The sequence below is a fragment of the Saccopteryx bilineata genome, chromosome 5 (assembly GCF_036850765.1).
Source record: "Saccopteryx bilineata isolate mSacBil1 chromosome 5, mSacBil1_pri_phased_curated, whole genome shotgun sequence".
NCBI classification, from domain to species: Eukaryota; Metazoa; Chordata; class Mammalia; order Chiroptera; family Emballonuridae; genus Saccopteryx; species Saccopteryx bilineata.
In genome coordinates this window covers 10,938,326-10,957,946 of record NC_089494.1, presented here as the reverse complement: position 1 = coordinate 10,957,946, position 19,621 = coordinate 10,938,326, and the positions used below count along the sequence as shown (strand labels likewise).

Below are 19,621 nucleotides of genomic sequence, written 5' to 3'. Positions count from 1 at the left end.
CTAGAATAAAAGTCTTGTTGACAATGAGGGGGGAGGGAGGCTATGCATCTGAGCAGGCCGGGGGTAGTTCTGGCCTTGCTGACCTCACGTCCTACTGTGGTCCACGTGCACGGAGTCCCCGGGGTGACCGTCCAGACAGCGGGGATGCGACCCAGTGGCCAGCGCGCAGGGACTCACCATCAGGAAGGAGTACCCGATCCAGAGGCTCCGCCAGGCCCGCGGGCACGGGGGCACGGACTGGTCCTGGCTGTGCAGTGCCACCGCCTGAGCCGGGGCCTCGCACACGGCGCAGCGGCTGACGTACGGGCGGACGTCCTCCTCGGACAGCGGCCTCATGGGCAGGGGCGCAGCGCCGGCCAGCCAGTAGGACCTGTCGTTCCTCCGGGCATAGTGGCACACTTGGTGGATGTTGCAATAGGCAAAGGGCAGCGTGCTGAACACGGGGAGGCAAGAGCCCGCCAGCCCTGGGGAAGGAAGGAGAGAGGACGTGGGGTTGGGCAGCCTGTCCCGGGGTGCCCAGCGGCGTGTCCGGAGCCGCCACCTGTAGAGCTGCAGCCTTTGACTGTCTTACTCACAGCCCAGGGAGGGGTCATGGCCCCGTGAGCACAGTGACAGAACTCACTGCACCATCCACCGTCCCCGTCAGCAGCTCCTTCCTGCGCCCACCGTCCCAACCTCCACTCTCTGGGGAAGTCAGTGTCTGCCAGCACCAAGCACTTCACCTCGTGGCCTGCAGTCGGGCTCCCCACTCTGCTGTTGGGGGGTGACCAGGGGCAACTCTCAGCATCAAGGCCCGGGATGTAAAACAAACCGGGCTGGGGCAGCAGTCGGCGCTGGTGACCGCGCACCAGGGGGTCCCCAGGGTCTGTCAGCACCCCAGTTCCATGTGGACAATTGACATTTGAGAGTAAAAACTGCATTTTATGTCAGAGTTACATCTCACCGACCATCTTTTTTTTTTTTTTAACTAACAAGGAGCTGGATAATGATAATGGTAGCCCAAGAGAGACTGTCTGGCTCTCACAGGGTCACAGGTTTAATAGAACTCACTGGGAATTAGCATGATAGTATCAAAAGAAAAACCCTCATCAATGATGAGCACTCCTTGATGAACTGGTGAAGTGAGCCCGAAGGTTTCCTCTCCGGCCGTGGCCGCGGGCGACTGGGAGCCGTCCACGTACCGAGGTCCTGGTTGTGCGCCCTCTCCTGCCCTTCCAGGTACAGCAGGCTGTAGCCCGTCCAGAGCCGGGGCATGCCCACCGGGCAGGTGGGCTCTCCATCCGTCTGGCTGTGGAGAACCAGGAGGGCGCCGCTCAGGTACCCGGGGCCGAACCCTTTGGGCCCAGGATCCCCGATGGGCCCAGGGGGGCCTGGAGGAAGGAAGGAAACAGAAATGAAGGCTGGTTAGGGGGTTCAGCTCCACACACATTTCTGAGCACCTCTGTTCCATTTCATTGTCAAACACCTGGGAACGGAGAGAGGAGGAGGAGGAGGACCCCCCTCCCCGCCCCCCTCCGGCTCAATCTGCCCAAACAGCTGGTTCAGCAAGCATGTACTCCGAGCAATGCCCAGGTGGCTGGCTGATATTAGCGTAAAAACAAAACAGCACGCCCTCCTCTCCTACAGCTGTATTCCACTTGAGGAAATGACCAGCAATAAGCACAGTAAAATGGTCAAGTGTGGAACATGTTAGAAAGCGAGGGGAGCTCAGAAGAGAGGAGCAGAACAGGGTGATGACACAGCCCACGTGTGACCCTCCAGCCGCAGACGGTACGGGGCACCTGCCCCTCCAAGAAGGTGATTCTCAAAGCTGTTTGTTCTCTCTCACACTGCCCCGAGCTGTCTCGTGGTTCCAGCACAGAGTCAGTTTTATTCTAAGAAGGACAAGGGCTTGGGAGGCACATGTTTGGCTTGGATCTCGTCTTCTGTAATGGGGTGGGGGAGGGGTAGAAGGAAGGGCTGATTCTAGAATTCTTGTTGGCAGGTGGGAAGTAATCCGGTCGGCGGGATGTGAGCCCGGCCTCTCTTTTTTGGTGCCCTCCAGGGACGGGCCTCTTTCTAATCGTCACGGGGGGAAAAAAGTGAGGTTTGATTTTAAAACCAAAAGTTTTGTTTCGTTTTGTTTTAACTTGGTTTCTGGAGGACCAGCAGTCTCTCCCCGTTGACGCCGTACACCCGAGGTGACAAAGTGGCAGCCTGTGGACTCAGGCCTGCCCTTGTGTTTCCTCTGACCCGTCAGGATGTCACAGGCCGAGGTCTTGGGCTTGGCAAGCAGAACGCAGGGAGCCTGGGGCTGCATTTCCACCTGGCGGCAGCAGGCGGAACCCGAGCCCTGGCTTCCCGAGGGGGGTCCTTCTGGTCGCAGACCCGCCCAGCCCTCCTCGCCCTTCTCACTACCAGGCTGGCATTGCCAGACGCTCTCCTGAGCCGAGACCGTGTCCCTGGGTCGTCAGGTCCCCAGTGCCCACCCTGTATCCTGGTGCACTGTACTTCAAATTTCTATTCTGATGGGTCTTATCCCTCCCCTCACACAATGGCCACTCCCAAACATTCTGTGTAAGACAGAGCCCTGCCGGCTATATAAGTTATATCGAGGGCTGTACCATGAGCTGAACTCAGGAAACCAGAGGACAGGGCACTTGGCCAGCTGTGGAGGGTGAGACTCCCCCCTCCCCCATCCCCCAAATCTTCCGTACAGCCTCTCGAAGGTGGTCGACCCGGGCTCGCCTGGGAAACGTGAGCAGCTGCGATGGCTGAGCCTTTGACAGGCAAACATAGTGGTTTGGGAAAACAGGGACCCGGACTCAGAACCTTGACTCGTGTCTATGACAGGGACCAGTTAGAACGTGGGGGCGACAGCCTGTTTGGCTCTCGCTTCCGGCACCCTCGTCCCTGCGGAGTTGGCATCTAAGGCAAGCGCTGTTAACGGGATCAGTCTGGAGCAGGGGTCCCCAAACTTTTTACACAGGGGGCCAGTTCACTGTCCCTCAGACCATTGGAGAGCCGGACTATAAAAAAAACTATGAACAAATCCCTATGCACACTGCACATATCTTATTTTAAAGTAAAAAAAAAACAAAACAAAACAGGAACAAATACAATATTTAAAATAAAGAACAAGTAAATTTAAATCAACAAACTGACCAGTATTTCAATGGGAACTATGGACCTGCTTTTGGCTAATGAGATAGTCAATGTGCTCCTCTCACTGACCACCAATGAAAGAGGTGCCCCTTCCGGAAGTGCGGCGGGGGCCGGATAAATGGCCTCAGGGGGCTGCATGTGGCCCGCGGGCCGTAGTTTGGGGACCCCTGGTCTGGAGAGTGGCTCACGAGGCTGGGGGGATTTTGAACACAGCTCCCGGACCTGCTCGTAGGCAAAAAGACGTGACAATGACACTCTTTACCTGGCGCTCCGGGGCAGCCGGCGTCTCCCATGTCACCTTTGTGTCCTGGAGGCCCCGGAGGCCCTGGGAAGCCATCCTTGCCCCTTCTGCCGTCCAGCCCGGGCTCTCCTTTGCACCCTGCACAAGAGTCCACAAGGGCAGCGGTCAGAACCACAGGACGCCCGCCCCGTGGGCACCCTGTTCCGTCCGCGCTCCCCAGCTCATTTTGCCCTGCAGTGGGACTCGCACTGCCCCCACGGGGCGCTGGGGTAACCGCGGCTCTGAGAGGTCAAGCCACGAACTAATTAAGGCCAACGAGCCAGTAATGGGCATCTGAAGCCGGACCCGGGAGGTGCTCAGAGGTTTTCACATGTCCTTTATAGCCTATTTCATCTGACCATTCTTTTTACATTGAACACCTATGGCTTTTATCATTAAATATGATCCTTAATAATGATATTTTAGAAGCCTGAGTGAAGGAATGAATGGAATCTAATAGGATTCAGTTGGGGGGTCAAGTTAAATTCGGAGCAAAATAAGAACAGCAGTTTTTTAAAATAAGTTTTTGAGTGTGTATAACAGGTGCTAAGTTCCACGACAGTCCCTTTATGGGGATTATATAATTCAGTTTTCACAGTGGCCACATGACTAGGTACTGTCATGGGCCGGACTCCCAGTGGGGAGACTGAGGCTCAGGAAGGCCTCGGAGCCAATCACCTGCGGGCAGGAAACGGGCTGAGGCAGGCTGAGGACAGAGGCTATGACCTCACCACCAGCCCCTGCTTTGCGACTAGGCACGGACCTCAGGTGTATTTCTTGAGGGACGTAAGCTGGGGGACTTGGCGGCAGCCACACTGGTACTCGAGGGGTTCTCTAAATGTTTGCTTACTTTGGGCCAAGACATCAATTCCTTGCCACGGTTCCGTTTGGTTGAGCAGCAGATCCGGTTCTGGCCAATAGCCCTAACGCCCTGAATGACGCTCAGGGCTTCCAGTCCCTAGTTATTAGCCTCCCTTCCTCTTTTCCTCTCCCCCTCACTCTCTCTGCTTCCCTCCCGGTCTCTCCCTCTGTCCTTCTCTGCCTCCTCTCTCTCTCTCTCTCTCTCGCTCTCGCTCTCTCTCTCGCTCGCTCTCTCGCTCTGCCAGAAATTAGCCTAAAACCAACCTCACTGAGTCCACGAGGGCTCGCTTAAGTTTTACTCTTTTTCACTCTTGAACTTGATCTTCAAGGGATTGGGAGCCACCTGAGGGTTGCAAGCAGGGCATCGCCATACCCCGGTGACCAGGCAGCCGTGTCACTTGGCTTCCCTCTCTCAGCCATCTGAAACGTGTGCCCCACCAATCCTCACCGCTTTTGAGATGAGTTCTAGCATCGCCTGCCTGAGAGTGTCCCACGCAAACCCTCCCCACAGCCAGCAGGTGCCTCCGCTCCACACCCTCCGCGGGTGACACACATCCAGTGTGGCGCTCTGCACACCCTATCTATGGGGGCTGCTATCGTCATGCCTTCTCACCCTGAATCACCAGCGAACTCTCTTGGAATGTTGTGAGTGCCTGGACTGCGATGTGTTAACGCTTGTCCCCAGCATGCACGAAAGGAAGCCCCTCGCAGCCGTCTGTGAGCCCCCATGTCTCCTCCCTCCAGCTTCAATGAGTTTAGCTGGTATTTTGGAAGGAGCACGCCACCCTCCCCCCCCCACCCTGTGCCCCCGCAGTGAGCTCAGAGCATTCTTTTCTCTCTCCCACCCAACAAGAGGGTTCCAAAGAGTGGCCACGGAGCTTTCTGGGTAGGGCAGCCCACGTGCTGACAAGCCAGGGGCCGGGCTCATCGCAGAAGAGACAGCAGGTGTCCCCCTGAGAGACTGACGTGGGTGAGATTGTGGTGGACCTGGGAGAAGGCTCGCTCACCAGACGCCATCGTGCAGGCTCTGTCCCCTCGAGGGAAGACAGAGACATTGTCAGGCAAGACAGAAAGAAAGGGGTTTGCTAACCTGAGTGGCGTGCCCAAGCTTTCCACTACAGGGACTTTGTTTGAAAGAATAAAGCTCTACCTCAGAACCTGCCAGGGCTCGAGGGGTCACCCCCGCCGAGAGGGTCACGTGTTGACTTGAAGATAAACACACCTTGACAGGACGGCATATGTCTAGTAAACAGTAACAGTTCAGACCAAAACGGATACTGTCTCTGTGTTCATCTAGGGCGCCTCAGCCTCTGAGCGCCACCCGGGAAGAAGTTGTAGATCAGAGAGACGTGTGAAAAGCATGAGACTTCCCGTGGCGGAGGCCACTTCACAGACACAGTGACACTTAGTGGGACTGTCACCCATGCTAGCTGGGGCAGGAAAGAGCCAGAAGTGTTATCCTGGCTCTGGCCGGTTGGCTCAGCGGTAGAGCATCGGCCTGGTGTGTGGGGGTCCCGGGTTTGATTCCCAGCCAGGGCACATAGGAGAAGCGCCCATTTGCTTCTCCACCCCTCCCCCTCTCCTTCCTCTCTGTCTCTCTCTTCCCCTCCCGCAGCCAAGGCTCCATTGGAGCAAAGATGGCCCGGGCACTGGGGATGGCTCCTTGGCCTCTGCCCCAGGCGCTAGAGTGGCTCTGGTCGTGGCTGAGTGACGCCCCGGAGGGGCAGAGCATCGCCCCCTGGTGGGCAGAGCGGCGCCCCTGGTGGGCGTGCCGGGTGGATCCCGGTCGGGCGCATGCGGGAGTCTGTCTGTCTCTCCCCGTTTCCAGCTTCAGAAAAATACAAAAAAAAAAAAAAAAAAGTGTTATCCTCGATCACCCTCGGCAGCAGCACGTGGTTAGGCGCCGGCTTTCATCAGCTGAGCGATGAGAAAGGTGTTGAAGACAGAATGCGAGGAAGCCAACGATACGACCTGACGTGAAGGTGGGACTAGGGGCCACCTTGGGGCTGGTACGTGCAGCCCTTCTTACCTGCAGATGACCCACGTCAGTCAGAGCTGGGCCACTTGACACCCTCAGAATAGACCTGTCACTTTTTAGCCACTGCCAGTATGGCCAATGCTACCAGGGTGGCCAGTGGGAAGAGACAAGAAGAGGGAACTACGGAAACGAGGGGACCTTTATAGCAGGAGCCAGCGGGGGGGGGGGGGGGGACACATGCCAGGGAAGAGGGGCCCAAAGGAGAGCCTGGCTGTGAGCGGGTGCACAGTAGGGCACAGAGGACTCTGGGAACTGGGCCGAGAGCAGGGCAGCCCTCGCTGTGACCCGTGCTTCTCAGGAAGAACTGTGCACTTTGTTCTAACATAATCCCACTCTGTGGCCTGACTGTGACCTCGGGGCACTCCCGCAGCAACCTCAACCAGGAGAGGGCACACGAAGCCAGTGCAGGCCCTTCTGTAGCCACCTGCCTGCAGCTGGTGAGCCCATCCGAGCCCCTGCCAGGAGGAACGGGAGATGACAGGTGAGCACACCTGGGCCCGCAGAGACTGCCGGCCCCCTTGCACGAGCTCACTATCTATGAAAGGGAGTCACGTATGTTCTTAAGATAACTATTAAGTGAAAAGTGTACAGAATTTGCCCACTGGATTTTTTTTTCTTCTCAGTTACTTTCTTTGGTTATTTTCCAAAGCCACCAACCACAATGGACAAACCCAGCCGCCCCTCTGGTCCCAGCTGAAGTTGTGGTGAAGCCGAGGCTCTCAGCCGTGGCCGCCTGCTCCAGCCATTTGGGGACTGTTTTTAATACCGACACAGGCTCTGTTCTGTCTGCATTTTATTGGTCTGGGATGAGGTCCAGGCTCTGGCATTTTTTTCAGGTCCCTCTAGGTGACTTGAGCCTACAGCTGGGATTGAGTTTCTAGGGAAGGTGTCACTCTTAGCTGACTCCTTTTCAGGACAGCATTCATATAATATAGTCAGGGTTTCTCCAGCTTGAATGTGTAGACAACAGTCTGGGGATCGTGTTAAAAGGCAGGTGCTAATTCAGTAGGTTGAGGGGCTGTGACCATACTTTGAGTGGCAAGGATGAAGATGGCTCTTTGTTACCAGGTTATTAGGCCAACCTGTTCCCATCTGTGCACCTGCCTTCTCCCCGTGGGACAATTCTGGTTCCTCTGAGCCCAATCTTTCCTTCAAGGCTCTGCTCAAACTCCAGCTCTTGCCGGGGTCTTAGCAGTCCCGCAGTCCTCGGCACAGGGACTCACGGCTCCTTGTCTCATTCTCCTAAGCCTTTCGCTCGAAACTCCTTTAAAACACAAATCAGGCCCTGGTCGGTTGGCTCAGCGGTAGAGCGTTGGCCTGGCGTGCGGGGACCCGGGTTCGATTCCTGGCCAGGACACATAGGAGAAGCGCCCATTTGCTTCTCCACCCCCCCCCCTTCCTCTCTGTCTCTCTCTTCCCCTCCCGCAGCCAAGGCTCCATTGGAGCAAAGATGGCCCGGGAGCTGGGGATGGCTCCTTGGCCTCTGCCCCAGGCGCTAGAGTGGCACTGGTCGCTGCAGAGCGACGCCCCGGAGGGGCAGAGCATCGCCCCCTGGTGGACAGAGCTTTGCCCCTGGTGGGCGTGCCGGGTGGATCCCGGTCGGGTGCATGTGGGAGTCTGTCTGTCTCTCCCTGTTTCCAGCTTCAGAAAAAAAAAATACAAAAAAACAAACAAACAAAAAAACCCAAAAAACCCCACAAATCATAATCTCCCACTGTATCAGCGTGATTGACGGTCTGCCGGTCATTTCTGCCTTGAGTTTGTGAGGCCCTGGAGGGGAGAAGAACACCCCTTATCTGCATTTGTTTTGCCCACACCGAGTCCATCCTTTGTGAAGAGTAGAGGGAATCTAAAAATGCTTCTCAAACTGAACACTGAATATGCAGCACCCCGTTGTAGGCTACCTCTTCCGCTTGAAAGTTGTGGGGTTTTTTGAAGTATGTGTGTGTTGAGGGTGAGGAGGGACCCAGCTCTCAATGCTGCGAATATATACACAGCAAGGCAGCTTGGTTTTAAAATCAGGCTGAATTTATGAGTTATCCCACCTGACAGCTGTATCCATGCGCCGAGAGCCAAAACCCGGGGGCCGCTGGCTGTCGAAGAAAGTTGCTCCAGGGAACACCCAATGAACTTGGTGCACAAACACAGGCGCCGTGCAACAATTCCACCACAACCCCACACTACGTCGAGGGAGGCTCCAGGCATGCTCTGGACGCCACCCAAGAACGACTCAGACTCCAGCAGAGGGGACCTTTCTGGGGCCCTTCGCGGCGTGGGTTTGGGGAAACACGAGAAACACAGGTGGGGCAAAATTCCTACTTCCAATTCCTTTGGCCCTAAACCAAAAAGAGCTAAAACTGCAGCTGGACGGTGGGGAGAACGAGAAAGGGAATGGCCTTGGGCCTCCCGGGATAACGTGGGCACAGGTGTTGTAGAATCAGGGTTACTGCCAATGAGTCTGAAAGGACCAGGGGCCACCAGGTGACCAGTCCTGGACTCCCCTAATCACTTCTTGATTTACCTAATGCAGTGGAGACATGACAAGAGAAGTGATTTGGAGGACACTTAATTTTAAAGGAATGGTTTGGTTTAAATACTTAAATAAGGATCCTTCCACCCTGACATGGAGTCAGCAATGCTCCAAGCACTTAGACGAGCAACACAGTCATTGCTATAATTGAGTATGACCCTCCCTTGTCCCTCCCTTCCCCTCCTCTAAGGATACATCCACCTCCGTTGCCCTTCCTATAGGCCGTTTCTGCTCCAGGGAGCCCTAATTCAGTTGTTTTCCATTCAACATCAAGTTGACAGCTATTAATGACTATGAATAGCGCCTGTACAATGTTGTTAAGAGGTTTCAAAACCTCTTGTCCGAAAGCTGCCCGAGTATAAAAGATTTAAGTCGAATTTCAACATAAAAGTGAAAGGAACATGCTGATTCAGTTAGTACATGATTAAGCCTTTGGATAAATGTAGAACAAATTTGCAAGGGGAAGGAAATTTTCATTACTTCATTCTCACTAGGGGTTTAGGTTCAAAAAAAGAAAAACCCCAAAACAAACAAACAAAAAACAATAACAACAACAACAAACTACCTAGCAGAACACTGAGATGTGCGTTTCAGGAATATGTATATGATGCAAATAATAACCAATCAGTGTCAGGCTCGTACCTGCTCCCGGAGGGCCCCTCTTTCCGGGGAGCCCCACGGCTCCCTCCGGTCCTCTTGGGCCGGGGACCCCAGGAAGTCCCGGGATTCGAGGGCAGGAATCCAGATCCGCAGGCGGCCCCGGTTCACCTGAAATCGGAATCACCACTTTAGCGACGGATTCAAATGCTTAGGAGTAAGCTCCTGATGTCTCAAGTGAGATGTGCTTCTGACACTGCGCTTATTGAGAATGTTCGACGGCCCCATCTGAGCTCCGTGAAGGTGGGACTTGGTTCACTTCGGTGCATGAACCACTTCTGGAAAGCATTTTCTTGAATCAAGGACTGACTGAATGAATAATGAAGTGAATGGGATCTCAGAGGAAAGAAAAGAAGTATGATACAGTGAAGGTCAGTTGAATCAGCAATAATTTAGTGATCTTCACAGGACCTTTCCCATTTGGGGGCCACAGGTGGTTTTGGGGGAGGTACTGGTGGGTCCCTAACGCTCAGCTCAATGTCTAATTCATTACTCTACATCAGCGACTTTCAACTGGTGCGCCATAAGAAATTTTAAAACGCGATACCTGACTACTTAGGGTACTGACCTCTTTCGCTTAGATTGCCAAATAAAAAAAAATGACCACAGCCAACACAACAGCTGCCCAGTGTGAATGAATTGAAATTATGCATTTTTTTTGTCAGATCAGAAAACATCTAGTTTTTGGTGTGCCATGGGATTTTAGTAATAAGTGGCTGTGTGCCGTGGGAGGAAACAGGTTGAAAATCGCTGCGGTGCACTGTAGCCAGGGGGGTTCCCTCGTGCCCGTCACTCAGAGAAAGAGAACCTTGGGGTTGGTGAGAGGTGCTGCAGCACGACTGGTGACCTGGAGTTCGCGCTGGAACTATACGGGGCAGTTATGCCATCCTGATGCCCCTGTCCTGCGTGCATGCGGGCCGTGGCCTAGGCAGGCTCCGCAGACAGGGTGGACGGTAAACCCAGTGGGGAGCTTTTCAAAAGCTGGGTGCTGGGACTTATTGAATAGAAGTTTCTGGGGGTGGGACCCAGACATCAGTCAGGGGTCGTCAAACTTTTTATAAAAACCGCCCACTTTTGCAGTGCTGGTCAACCTGGTCCCTACCGTGCAACCAAACAGCGCCGCGATTGGCCCATTATGAAAGCTGGAACGCCCACTAGTGGGCGGTAGGGACCAGGTCTACCAGCCTGCAAAAGTGGGCGGCTTTTATAAAAAGTTTGACGACCCCTGCGAGTAGTTTCTTTTCCAGATGATTCTGGCGGAGGCCAGGACTGAGAAGCACCGTGCGGGGCCGTGGCTCTGACTTCGGCACGTCAGAATCATCTGGCCAGTGTGTTCGAGTTCAGAGTATGAAGCCAGCAGCAGGTCTGGGGTGGGCCCCATTTTTTGCATGTCTAAGACGTTCCCGGTGAGGGGGGGTGGGGAGGATGCCGACCTGGGGATCTCACTTTGAGAACCACCGCACTAAAGCTTTGAAATGTTTTTCTTCTTGGTTACATTCCCATCGTTAAGGCTTTTTTTTTCCCCCTAAAGCTTCATTCAGTCACCCTGCGAACAATCCACAAGGAAGAAAAAATAATAACACTAAGCAACAATAGTAACAACTAGCGGGCGTTGAATACTTTATCTCGGATTAGGCTCCGTGTTTGTTCAGTGCTTTTACAACGAAACGCTCCCAACCAGCCTGTGTATGGGCCGCTGCTACTCCAGCGTCGCAGGAAAGAAAATCCTAGGAAACGCAGTCACGGTCACAGAGTTTTAGTCTACAACGTGGTCAGTGTGCCCGAGCAGAACGAATAAGGACTATTGAACCCTATAAGGACTCCGGAATTGAGCGTCCTGTGAAGTCCTTACTGTAGGAAACCACAGCGACTCAGGCTCGGATGTGTTTTCACTGTACGGACAGCTTCATGTAAAACCTGGCTCTCCCACTCTGGGCCACGTCAGAGGAATTCAAGGGACCACCTCCTACTCTCCCTGAGTAACCTGGTGACTTCTGTATGGTGGTCGTTCCCGGGACGGAGATGGAGGGGAGGAAGAGAGGAAGGAAAAGAGGGCGGGCCCGCGGCTGGTACTGCAGATGTAGGACTCGGATGTTATCTTCAAATGAGCCGATACATCCAGTCACAGAGAGACGGTCCAAGCATCGAGGTGAAAACTCATTCCTATACAACTGTCCTTTCTAAGTAGCAACATTGAAAAGAGCAGGATTTTATTTTTAACTTTGCTTTTCTTTACTTTTTAATAAACCAGACGCTGAAAGAAAGGGGACAAGACATCTCTTTCACATGCCCCGCAGATAATGCCCGGCATCTGTATTCAGGGCAACTTCCTTCAGGGTTAATAACAGATGCCGGGAAGGAAGAAATGCCAGTGTTCACAGCTTTTCTCTCCTGCTATTGAGAAACTCTTTTCCTTCTCTATGAAAAAGCCAGACACAAAAATAATATGTTGCGTTTGTATCGTGGAGGATTTTACGGACGCTCAGTAGAAGAGAGCAATGGCGTTTCCATCTTAACACACAGTGAGATCTCCTTGAAAACAGACTTCTGGTATCATAGGAAGGGCTGGTCACAGCCCCTTAATGGGGGTTCAGGACCCATCTTTTCATGTCGTTGATACGGCTTATTTTAGGGCTGTTCTATGCATTGAGACTGTGGACCTTGTGAAAGAAACTTGCATGGGTGTGTACTGTGGTGTTTGACAGAGAGCCCTCACACCCCGTGCCCGAATTGAAATTATGTGAGCTGAGTATCTACAGTGTCTTGACGGCCCGTAATGATGCTCAGCCTTGGGACAGTCTAACACAGGGTTTCTAGCTCTCTAACGAGGCAGCAAAGGCATCAGAACCTAATATAATTACAGGACCCCATAAAATGTTATACAAATGTAACAGAGTTTAACTCACAAATGCCATGGGGGAAAAAGAGGAGGGGGGTGGAAGCATAAAGATGGCTAGACAGCAGAATTAGAGGGAGCTCTTCAACTTATAGCGATGTTTGCTTACCTCTGGAACCTGGAACAGTCCGGAGGCAAAGGGCGAGGCCACGCAGCAATTTTCACAGGGTGGAAAGAGATTTCAAATCGTGGATTAGGACAAATGTGAAATAGGCTATTTGAGAACATAAATGATCATTTGAGGACAGCATCAATGACAAGCAGCCTGACGCCATCTTGTTGACGTAAGAAGTCCACCCACCGTTACCGACAGGAACGGTTAGGATTTAGTAATGGGGTTTTCACGTCTAGGAGAACCTGAAATGAAAGCCCCTCCTGTGCAGTATAAAATTTGAGTATTTTATGACAAAGGTGCCTTAATTTAATAGATTTAGAAATTCTGTCCATTTGAAAGGCTTCGGAAAATTCCACATTGATTTGCCACGTTGTCTAGGTTATGCAAAGAAAGGAAATACCGTATGAATCAGGATACAAGCCCCCGGTCATGTTGGTCTGTGATCCATCAGAAAGCAGTGCCGTTTACTTAGCCTTTGGACCAGAGCGCTAATTTAGGAGGTGGCAAGATATTCCGAACTAACACCACATGACCATCATATTTATTTGGGATCTTGAAAGATATACATCTGCCAATCTCAAATACATGTCTATTTGCCCTTTCAACTGTTCCGTGGCTTATTTTGACACTGTGATGAAAATGTGTCATCTGCGGGGTTTAAATTAAATAGCCTCTCCACTTCATAGGAATTAATGTACTTTCCAGAAAACGTTAAATAAAACATCTAGCAAAATCAATGGGAATTCAGGGATGCGAACTGAAGGTACAAGCCTCATGACAATAATCAGATCAGCCTTTGCTTCTTGTGTGGGGGAACACAGGCTTATTCATCTTTGAAACAGTGTATGTAAAATCAACCGCCAATGTCTGAACTTACTTGTTTTAATAATAAATATTAGTTTACCAAACATGAGGCTTTGTAGTGCAGCCTGCAGTAAATATAACCTTTCTATCAAAAGGACTGAACTCACAAGAATATATGGTAATTTCGGAATAATTACTTTCTCAAAGATGGCTTTCAGAGTAAGTGTTTAAAAAAAGTGCCAGGTATGGGCTGTTGGGTGGAGATGATTGGGCATTAGGGGCTCACCTGGAGGCCCAGGGGGCCCTTGTCTGCCTCGAGGGCCAGGTAAACCCTTCTCTCCAGGTGACCCCGGAAGTCCATGTGGCCCCTGTGGCCCCGGGAATCCCATTGGTCCTAAAAGGAACATACGAAATTCATGGGCAATGGAATGGAGCGATAAGATTGGGCGATGGCAGTTTGAGGGGCTGGGTTCAGAAGTTCAGGATAACGATGTTCAGGGTGAAGGTGGCCTCGGGACTGGGGGTCGCCTCTCACTTGTTTCTGTAAAGCCCAGAAGACCTGCCTTGCCTGAGGGAAATGCCAGAATCCTTCAAGCGGACTCAGGATAATGGATCCACGATCCCGACAGCACTAAATTAGAACAAAAAGCCCTGTAGTCCTGAGCTTTCTCTGCAGACCCTCGGAGGACGGCAGGGGGAGGGAGGATGAGGGAACACACTTCGCTGTCTGGGACGACAGCCTCCCGGACCTGGGTCCCTGCCGTGCCCTTTCTCAGCCCCAGCATCCGCCACCCCAGCCATTCGGTGCCCTGCAGCACGCTGTCTCTGCTCTTCTTCCCCGTCCACGGAGTCCTGCTCACTCGGCAGCGTGCAGATCAAGCCTCGCCTCTGCCAGGAAGCCCTCCCTGGGATCCCAGCCCACGTCCGGCTGCTTCCCGACAAGCTCTGGCAGAAGGTGTTCCTCCACCTAGGACACGTGGCAGTTTACACCGATGGACCTTGCGGCAGGCATGTCAGCCTTCCCCCCCTGAAACTTTCCACTGAATGAGAGTAGGGACTCTGTTTGAATTTGTTCACTACTATGAACAAATTCAGTGCCTAATAAATGTGTAAACAGGGCAACTATCTCCCACTGTGAGAATCTAAAAAGGTAAACTGAGAACGCTGCCTCGTTTGGCCCCTCTGCCCACTGGAACGAGAGGTTGGAAGCATGGTTAGATATTCCGCCAAGATTCCTAGCTCTCTGTCTATGCTTTTTGTAGGTCAGTGTTATTTACACCCGTGCTGGTTCCCCAACCCTGAAGTTCATTTCCAGGTGCGGAGGAGGTGTGCTCATTCTCTAGAGGAGCAACATGGGAGGAGTCTTAATTGGGAGAGGAACAAGGTTGTAGAGCCAGTCCCCTGCTCCTTCCTCTGGGTGACCGGGTACTAGCATGTCTGTGCCATTGCAAGCCCACATTCCTGCAGATAGAAGCTACACTCTCTAAAACTGGGTTTCGGGCTGACAGAGGTAAGGCGGCGCTGTGCACCGTGCACGCATGTGCAGCCCAGCTCCCGGGAAGTCATTAGCGCTGTAGCCATGGCAGCCGCATGGTGGCTGTGATCTCCCCGCTGCCGGGATCTTTGGCCGTATTTCGCATTTGGCTCAGAAGTAAGGCGGGGTACTAGTTATGGGGCTCCTGCTTAGCTTCAATATCTGCTTCTCTGGTATCCAGCTTCCTTCTTGATGACACAAGGGATTTAAAATGGATAATCATTATGGATACTTTTCCAACTAAAAAGGTTCTGTAAACCTAGTAATTCTCTGAAATCCTGGTGACTAAAAACTAATGTCCCCAAATATTAGCATCTAGGTAAAAAAAATTAAAGTAAATATTTTAGCCTTGATGGAGACTCCCTGCTGAACCTAACAGAGCAGAGTCAGCAGAGTGAAACCGAACGTCCGCACAGAAGCCACTAGACACACGTGTCTGCTGAACTCCTGGAGCTGCCCGGTCCAAACCGGCTCGTGCTCTCCGTGTAAAATACACACCAGACCTCAAAGGCGGGAAGCAGCACTGTCTTATTAGGGAGAGGAAGTAGGTTTGCACAACCAGCCCTGACTGTCTCACTGATGATGATTATTGATTACACGTTAAAATAATATTTGAATATAATAAGTTAAATTTAAAAAATATGAAAGTTAACTTCACTTTTCTGTTTACTTTTTTAAATGTGGCTGCTCCATCTTTTAGTTACACGTGTAACTTGCACGGTATTTCTAACGTTCAGTTCTGGTTTAGATCATCAAGTGTGTTTTTATTTGTTGTTACTTGAATTCATCGGGGTAACGCTAGTTCACATGACTGTCCAGGTTTCAGGTGCCCAATTCTGTGTAACACATCTGTGTGTTCACCGCCCAGGTCAAGTCTCCGCCCATCACCATGTATCCGCCCTCTGCCTTCCTCCACCTCCCCCACCCCACAATCACCACACAGCTGTCCGTGTCCGTGAATCTTGTCTTTTTTTCTTTTTATCCTTTTTTCACTCAATCAAGTATGTTTTTAGGAACTCGTATTTTTTTTCCTTACTCATCCAACAGTTCCAAACTTTAGAAGTCTATGGAACATTTGCGAAATGTAGCCACTGATTCAACAGAAAATAAGAACTAGCTCACATTGATCCAGTACCCCAGACCCTTAGGGAAAGGTAACAAAGGTCTTCCTATACTACTTATGAAGCTGCTGGCATTCCTACCTTTCTGGCCATCTTTTCCATCATATCCTGCGATGCCTTTGTGTCCTGGAGGGCCCGGTGGGCCCGGGGGCCCTGGAGGCCCTGGCAGACCACGGTCACCTGGGTCCCCTCGCAGAAGGTCAACACTCCCAGGGGGCCCTGGAGGCCCGGGCGGTCCTGACCAGAGGGAGGAGGTAAAAGGATTGTTTCAGTCAAGGACTAATGTGTGTACTGGCTGCCTAAGAACTTCTTAAGAAAAGTAAGTGAATGGTTTGCAAGCAAGGTATGGAGGGAATTAGAAGAATAAGAAAACCAATAGCGTCAGAAATGAAACAGGAAGTGGGTCTCATGGAGCCTGAGAAATGGTGTAAATAGTCTGTTAGTAGCTGTTAGACGGAATGAACTCAAGCAACGCCTTCTCCTCCTTCCGAGCCATTTCTTATGGAAGTATTAGTTTATGATTTACTTTTTGCCGTAAAATAGAATTACATAATATTGCAATCCCACCTTGACTAAAATGTGAAACATTGAAAGATGGCGGGTTTGTGTGTCTCTATGGGTTAGGAGGAATACGATGATCTGCACCGAGCAAAACACTGCGCTGGGCCATGTTCCTCCCCTGCCTCTGGGTGTAGCTCGGGTCCAAGCCTATTTGGTTAAGGGTTGCCCTGCTAGAATCTGTCCCTGCGAAGTGAGGAGAGGAGCAACATGTACATCAGCAGCACAGGAAGAGACTGTCTCAGCGTGTATGCCAGACCTGGGTCCTGTCACCCTGGGCCCGCAGAAGAGGTTGATAAGGGAGGTGCTAGAGACCCACAGGCAGGATGAGGTCTCTTCCCACCAGCCACCGCGGGACCCTCACACTCAGCATCAAGCCGGCGTTGGGAAGGGCTCGCTCTGAGTCAGAATGCGTGCTCACGGAGAGGGGGTCTGACAGGGTTGAGACAGAAGAGTGAGGGGCCTGAGCTCTGGTCCTGGGAACGGTCCTGCCAGCCCAGCACTGCCCACCCTCCCACCGTCCCATCTGCCCAGACAATGGGGCTGCTCTGGTGCTTCTGCTCTGCCATTCCCCGGTCCTGCCTCCCCCCAGAGCTGGCGGCAGCTAGGGAATGAGGTACCACCGACCGGAGCAGGACTTTCCCCTACCTCTCGGACCATCGGGGCCAGGAGGTCCTTGATCTCCAGGCGGACCTGGGCCAGGACGGTCAGCCTTGGGAGCTCTTCCTGGGCCACCCGCAGGACCCGGGGGCCCACGTCTCCCTGAGGACGGACAGGTTCAGATGTGAGCCTCAGAGCGTTTGGAAGATGTTGATGCCATTGCTGAGAGAGAGAGGCAAAGCTTGCCATTCCTTACCTGGAGGGCCTGGGGGGCCTTTTTCTCCAGAAGGGCCTGGAGGAGAAATTCCTGGGCTCCCGGGGTCTCCTGTCTCCCCTTTCAGCCCAGGCCTTCCCATTGGACCAGGCGGGCCCGCCTCATTCAAACCTTCACGTAGAAAACAGCGTTAGCGTATCTGTCCCCTGTTGTCGGGCCATGCCCTGGAAGTCGCTGGTTCTGCTGAGACCCACCCAGCTTCAGCGGTGACCCAAATGGCTGCATGCCTTCCTGGGTCACCACTTACTCTCTCAGGAGCCGTCACCTTGGTCAAACATAGGACTGATTTACTTTATAATTATTTTCCAGATTAAAAAAACAACAACCACAACAAAAAACTGACCCATAATGATCCTCTACAATGGAAAGGGTGAAAAAAAAAATGAGATCCAACGATAAATAATTACGAATAAACTGGTTTGAAATGGAAGGCGGAAGCTCAGATGTAAATAGAATTATTGTAAACTTTCACATGGAAAAGACAGCATCACTGCTTTCTCGGAGGGGGCACATATCTTATCAAACTATTTAGAACAGCCATCGAATGAAACCTCGGGGCCCCGATTTTACTTCTTGACCTTCTAAACCATGTAAGGATTCAACAGACTCCAATCTAACAGACCCACACTTCAACCCTTCCCCCCCCCCCTCAGATCTCCGTGCCTGCTGCCACCCGCCACGTCTGACGGTGAGCTGTTCTTTTCTGAGAGTAACACAACAGATTAAAATAGCAGACCCAGCCAAAATGCAGTTGTAGATAATCATCTTTTGGTGATGTCAAAAATAACAGCAACTTGATCAGGTAATTTGTTTTAGCAGCAGGCTTTTGGAGGGACGCTGAAAGTACTAATTAGACCCACGTGTTTACCCTTGGCATTCATACGCTTAAAACAATACAAAAAAGGAAAAAAATCCCAACTATTTCTTTGTTCATCACATGATGAAAACCAGCTCCACCTAAGCAATAATTCAGAGTATTTTCAGTAGAGAAATAATCCTTCTTACACCGGGTTTTCTCGAGTGTCCTTTTTATGTAAGTCATCTTCAGCTCTGAAAAGAGTTCCAGTATCCTGCCTTGAAGCTAAGCCCGTGTCTTCCGCTCCCAGCCCAGGTTGTGGGAGGGAGGGACTACCTACCGGGGTCCGCTGATTGCAGCGGAATCTCGCTCAGAGCTTTCCTCTTACCTGAAGCGCCTTTGGCTCCCTTCTGACCCTTCAAACCGTGCAAGCCGTTCAGGCCGGGTAACCCAGGAGGACCTGCAACACATCACAGGCCTGTGACCCTCAGGACAGGACCAGCCCTTGACCTCCCCTGGCCACAGTCCGCAGGCGGCTCTCAGAGGAGGGCCCACTGACGGAGATGGACAGGCTCCTGGAGCTCTCCCCGTCCACGTAGCAATATCAAGGCTGAGGGCACGCCAGCGGTCGTTATTTAACACAGTGGTCCCCAACCCCCGGGCCGCGGACCGGTACCAGTCCATGGGGCCATTTGGTACCGGTCCGCAGAGAAAGAATAAATAACTTACATTATTTCCATTTTATTTATATTTAAGTCTGAACGATGTTTTATTTTTAAAAAATGACCAGATTCCCTCTGTAACATCCGTCTAAGACTCACTCTTGACACTTGTCTCGGTCACATGATACATTTATCCGTCCCACCCTAAAGGCCAGTCCATGAAAATATTTTCTGACATTAAACCGGTCTGTGGCCCAAAAAAGGTTGGGGACCACTGACTTAACACATTCATGTGATGGTCATTTTCTCCTGAGACTGCTTAACACATCCATGTCTTTAGGGTTACAGTGCTGCCACGGGTTGATGACCACTTCAGGGACATCTGTCCCTCTAACCAAACCCAGTCTAGAATGACTGGATCACAGTGTGGGCAGTGAACTTCAATTTTATGGCAATAAAACCATCTTAGATGAGGAAAGAGATCGAATGGGAGTAAACCCAGGCCTCCCACCCCCAGGTTCAGGATATTTCCACTCCCCCATGGCCTTTAAATTCTAATTTCTGCAGGAACTAGTTAGGTGGACACAGTAAGACAGTAAGGACAGGTGCGGCCTGTGGAGTACATGCCCTTCCTAATTTTTTGTTTTTTTTTTAAGCACTGTGCTACTCAGAACAGGCCTAAAGGTCAAGTTTGGCTGCAGCTTTTCCTTTACAACCATTTCTTTCACAGAAAACCATTCTTTTTTTTTTT

General features: G+C 51.8%; 1 protein-coding gene across 7 annotated transcripts in view; it reads right to left on the bottom strand.

The window, feature by feature from the left end:
- The window catches only part of COL4A4 (collagen type IV alpha 4 chain), a 139,748-nt gene that overhangs the window by 8,177 nt on the left and 111,950 nt on the right, over positions 1-19,621 (bottom strand). For all 7 annotated transcript variants that reach the window (XM_066232820.1, XM_066232819.1, XM_066232822.1 and 4 more), the window contains exons 38-47: positions 18,597-18,668; positions 17,395-17,523; positions 17,187-17,300; positions 16,062-16,217; positions 13,612-13,719; positions 12,516-12,524; positions 9,496-9,621; positions 3,407-3,523; positions 1,182-1,370; positions 178-464 (exon numbers count right to left, since the gene is read on the bottom strand). In XM_066232820.1, the coding sequence (XP_066088917.1) occupies positions 178-464; positions 1,182-1,370; positions 3,407-3,523; positions 9,496-9,621; positions 12,516-12,524; positions 13,612-13,719; positions 16,062-16,217; positions 17,187-17,300; positions 17,395-17,523; positions 18,597-18,668 (1,307 nt within the window). The remainder of the gene's footprint in view (positions 1-177; positions 465-1,181; positions 1,371-3,406; positions 3,524-9,495; positions 9,622-12,515; positions 12,525-13,611; positions 13,720-16,061; positions 16,218-17,186; positions 17,301-17,394; positions 17,524-18,596; positions 18,669-19,621) is intronic.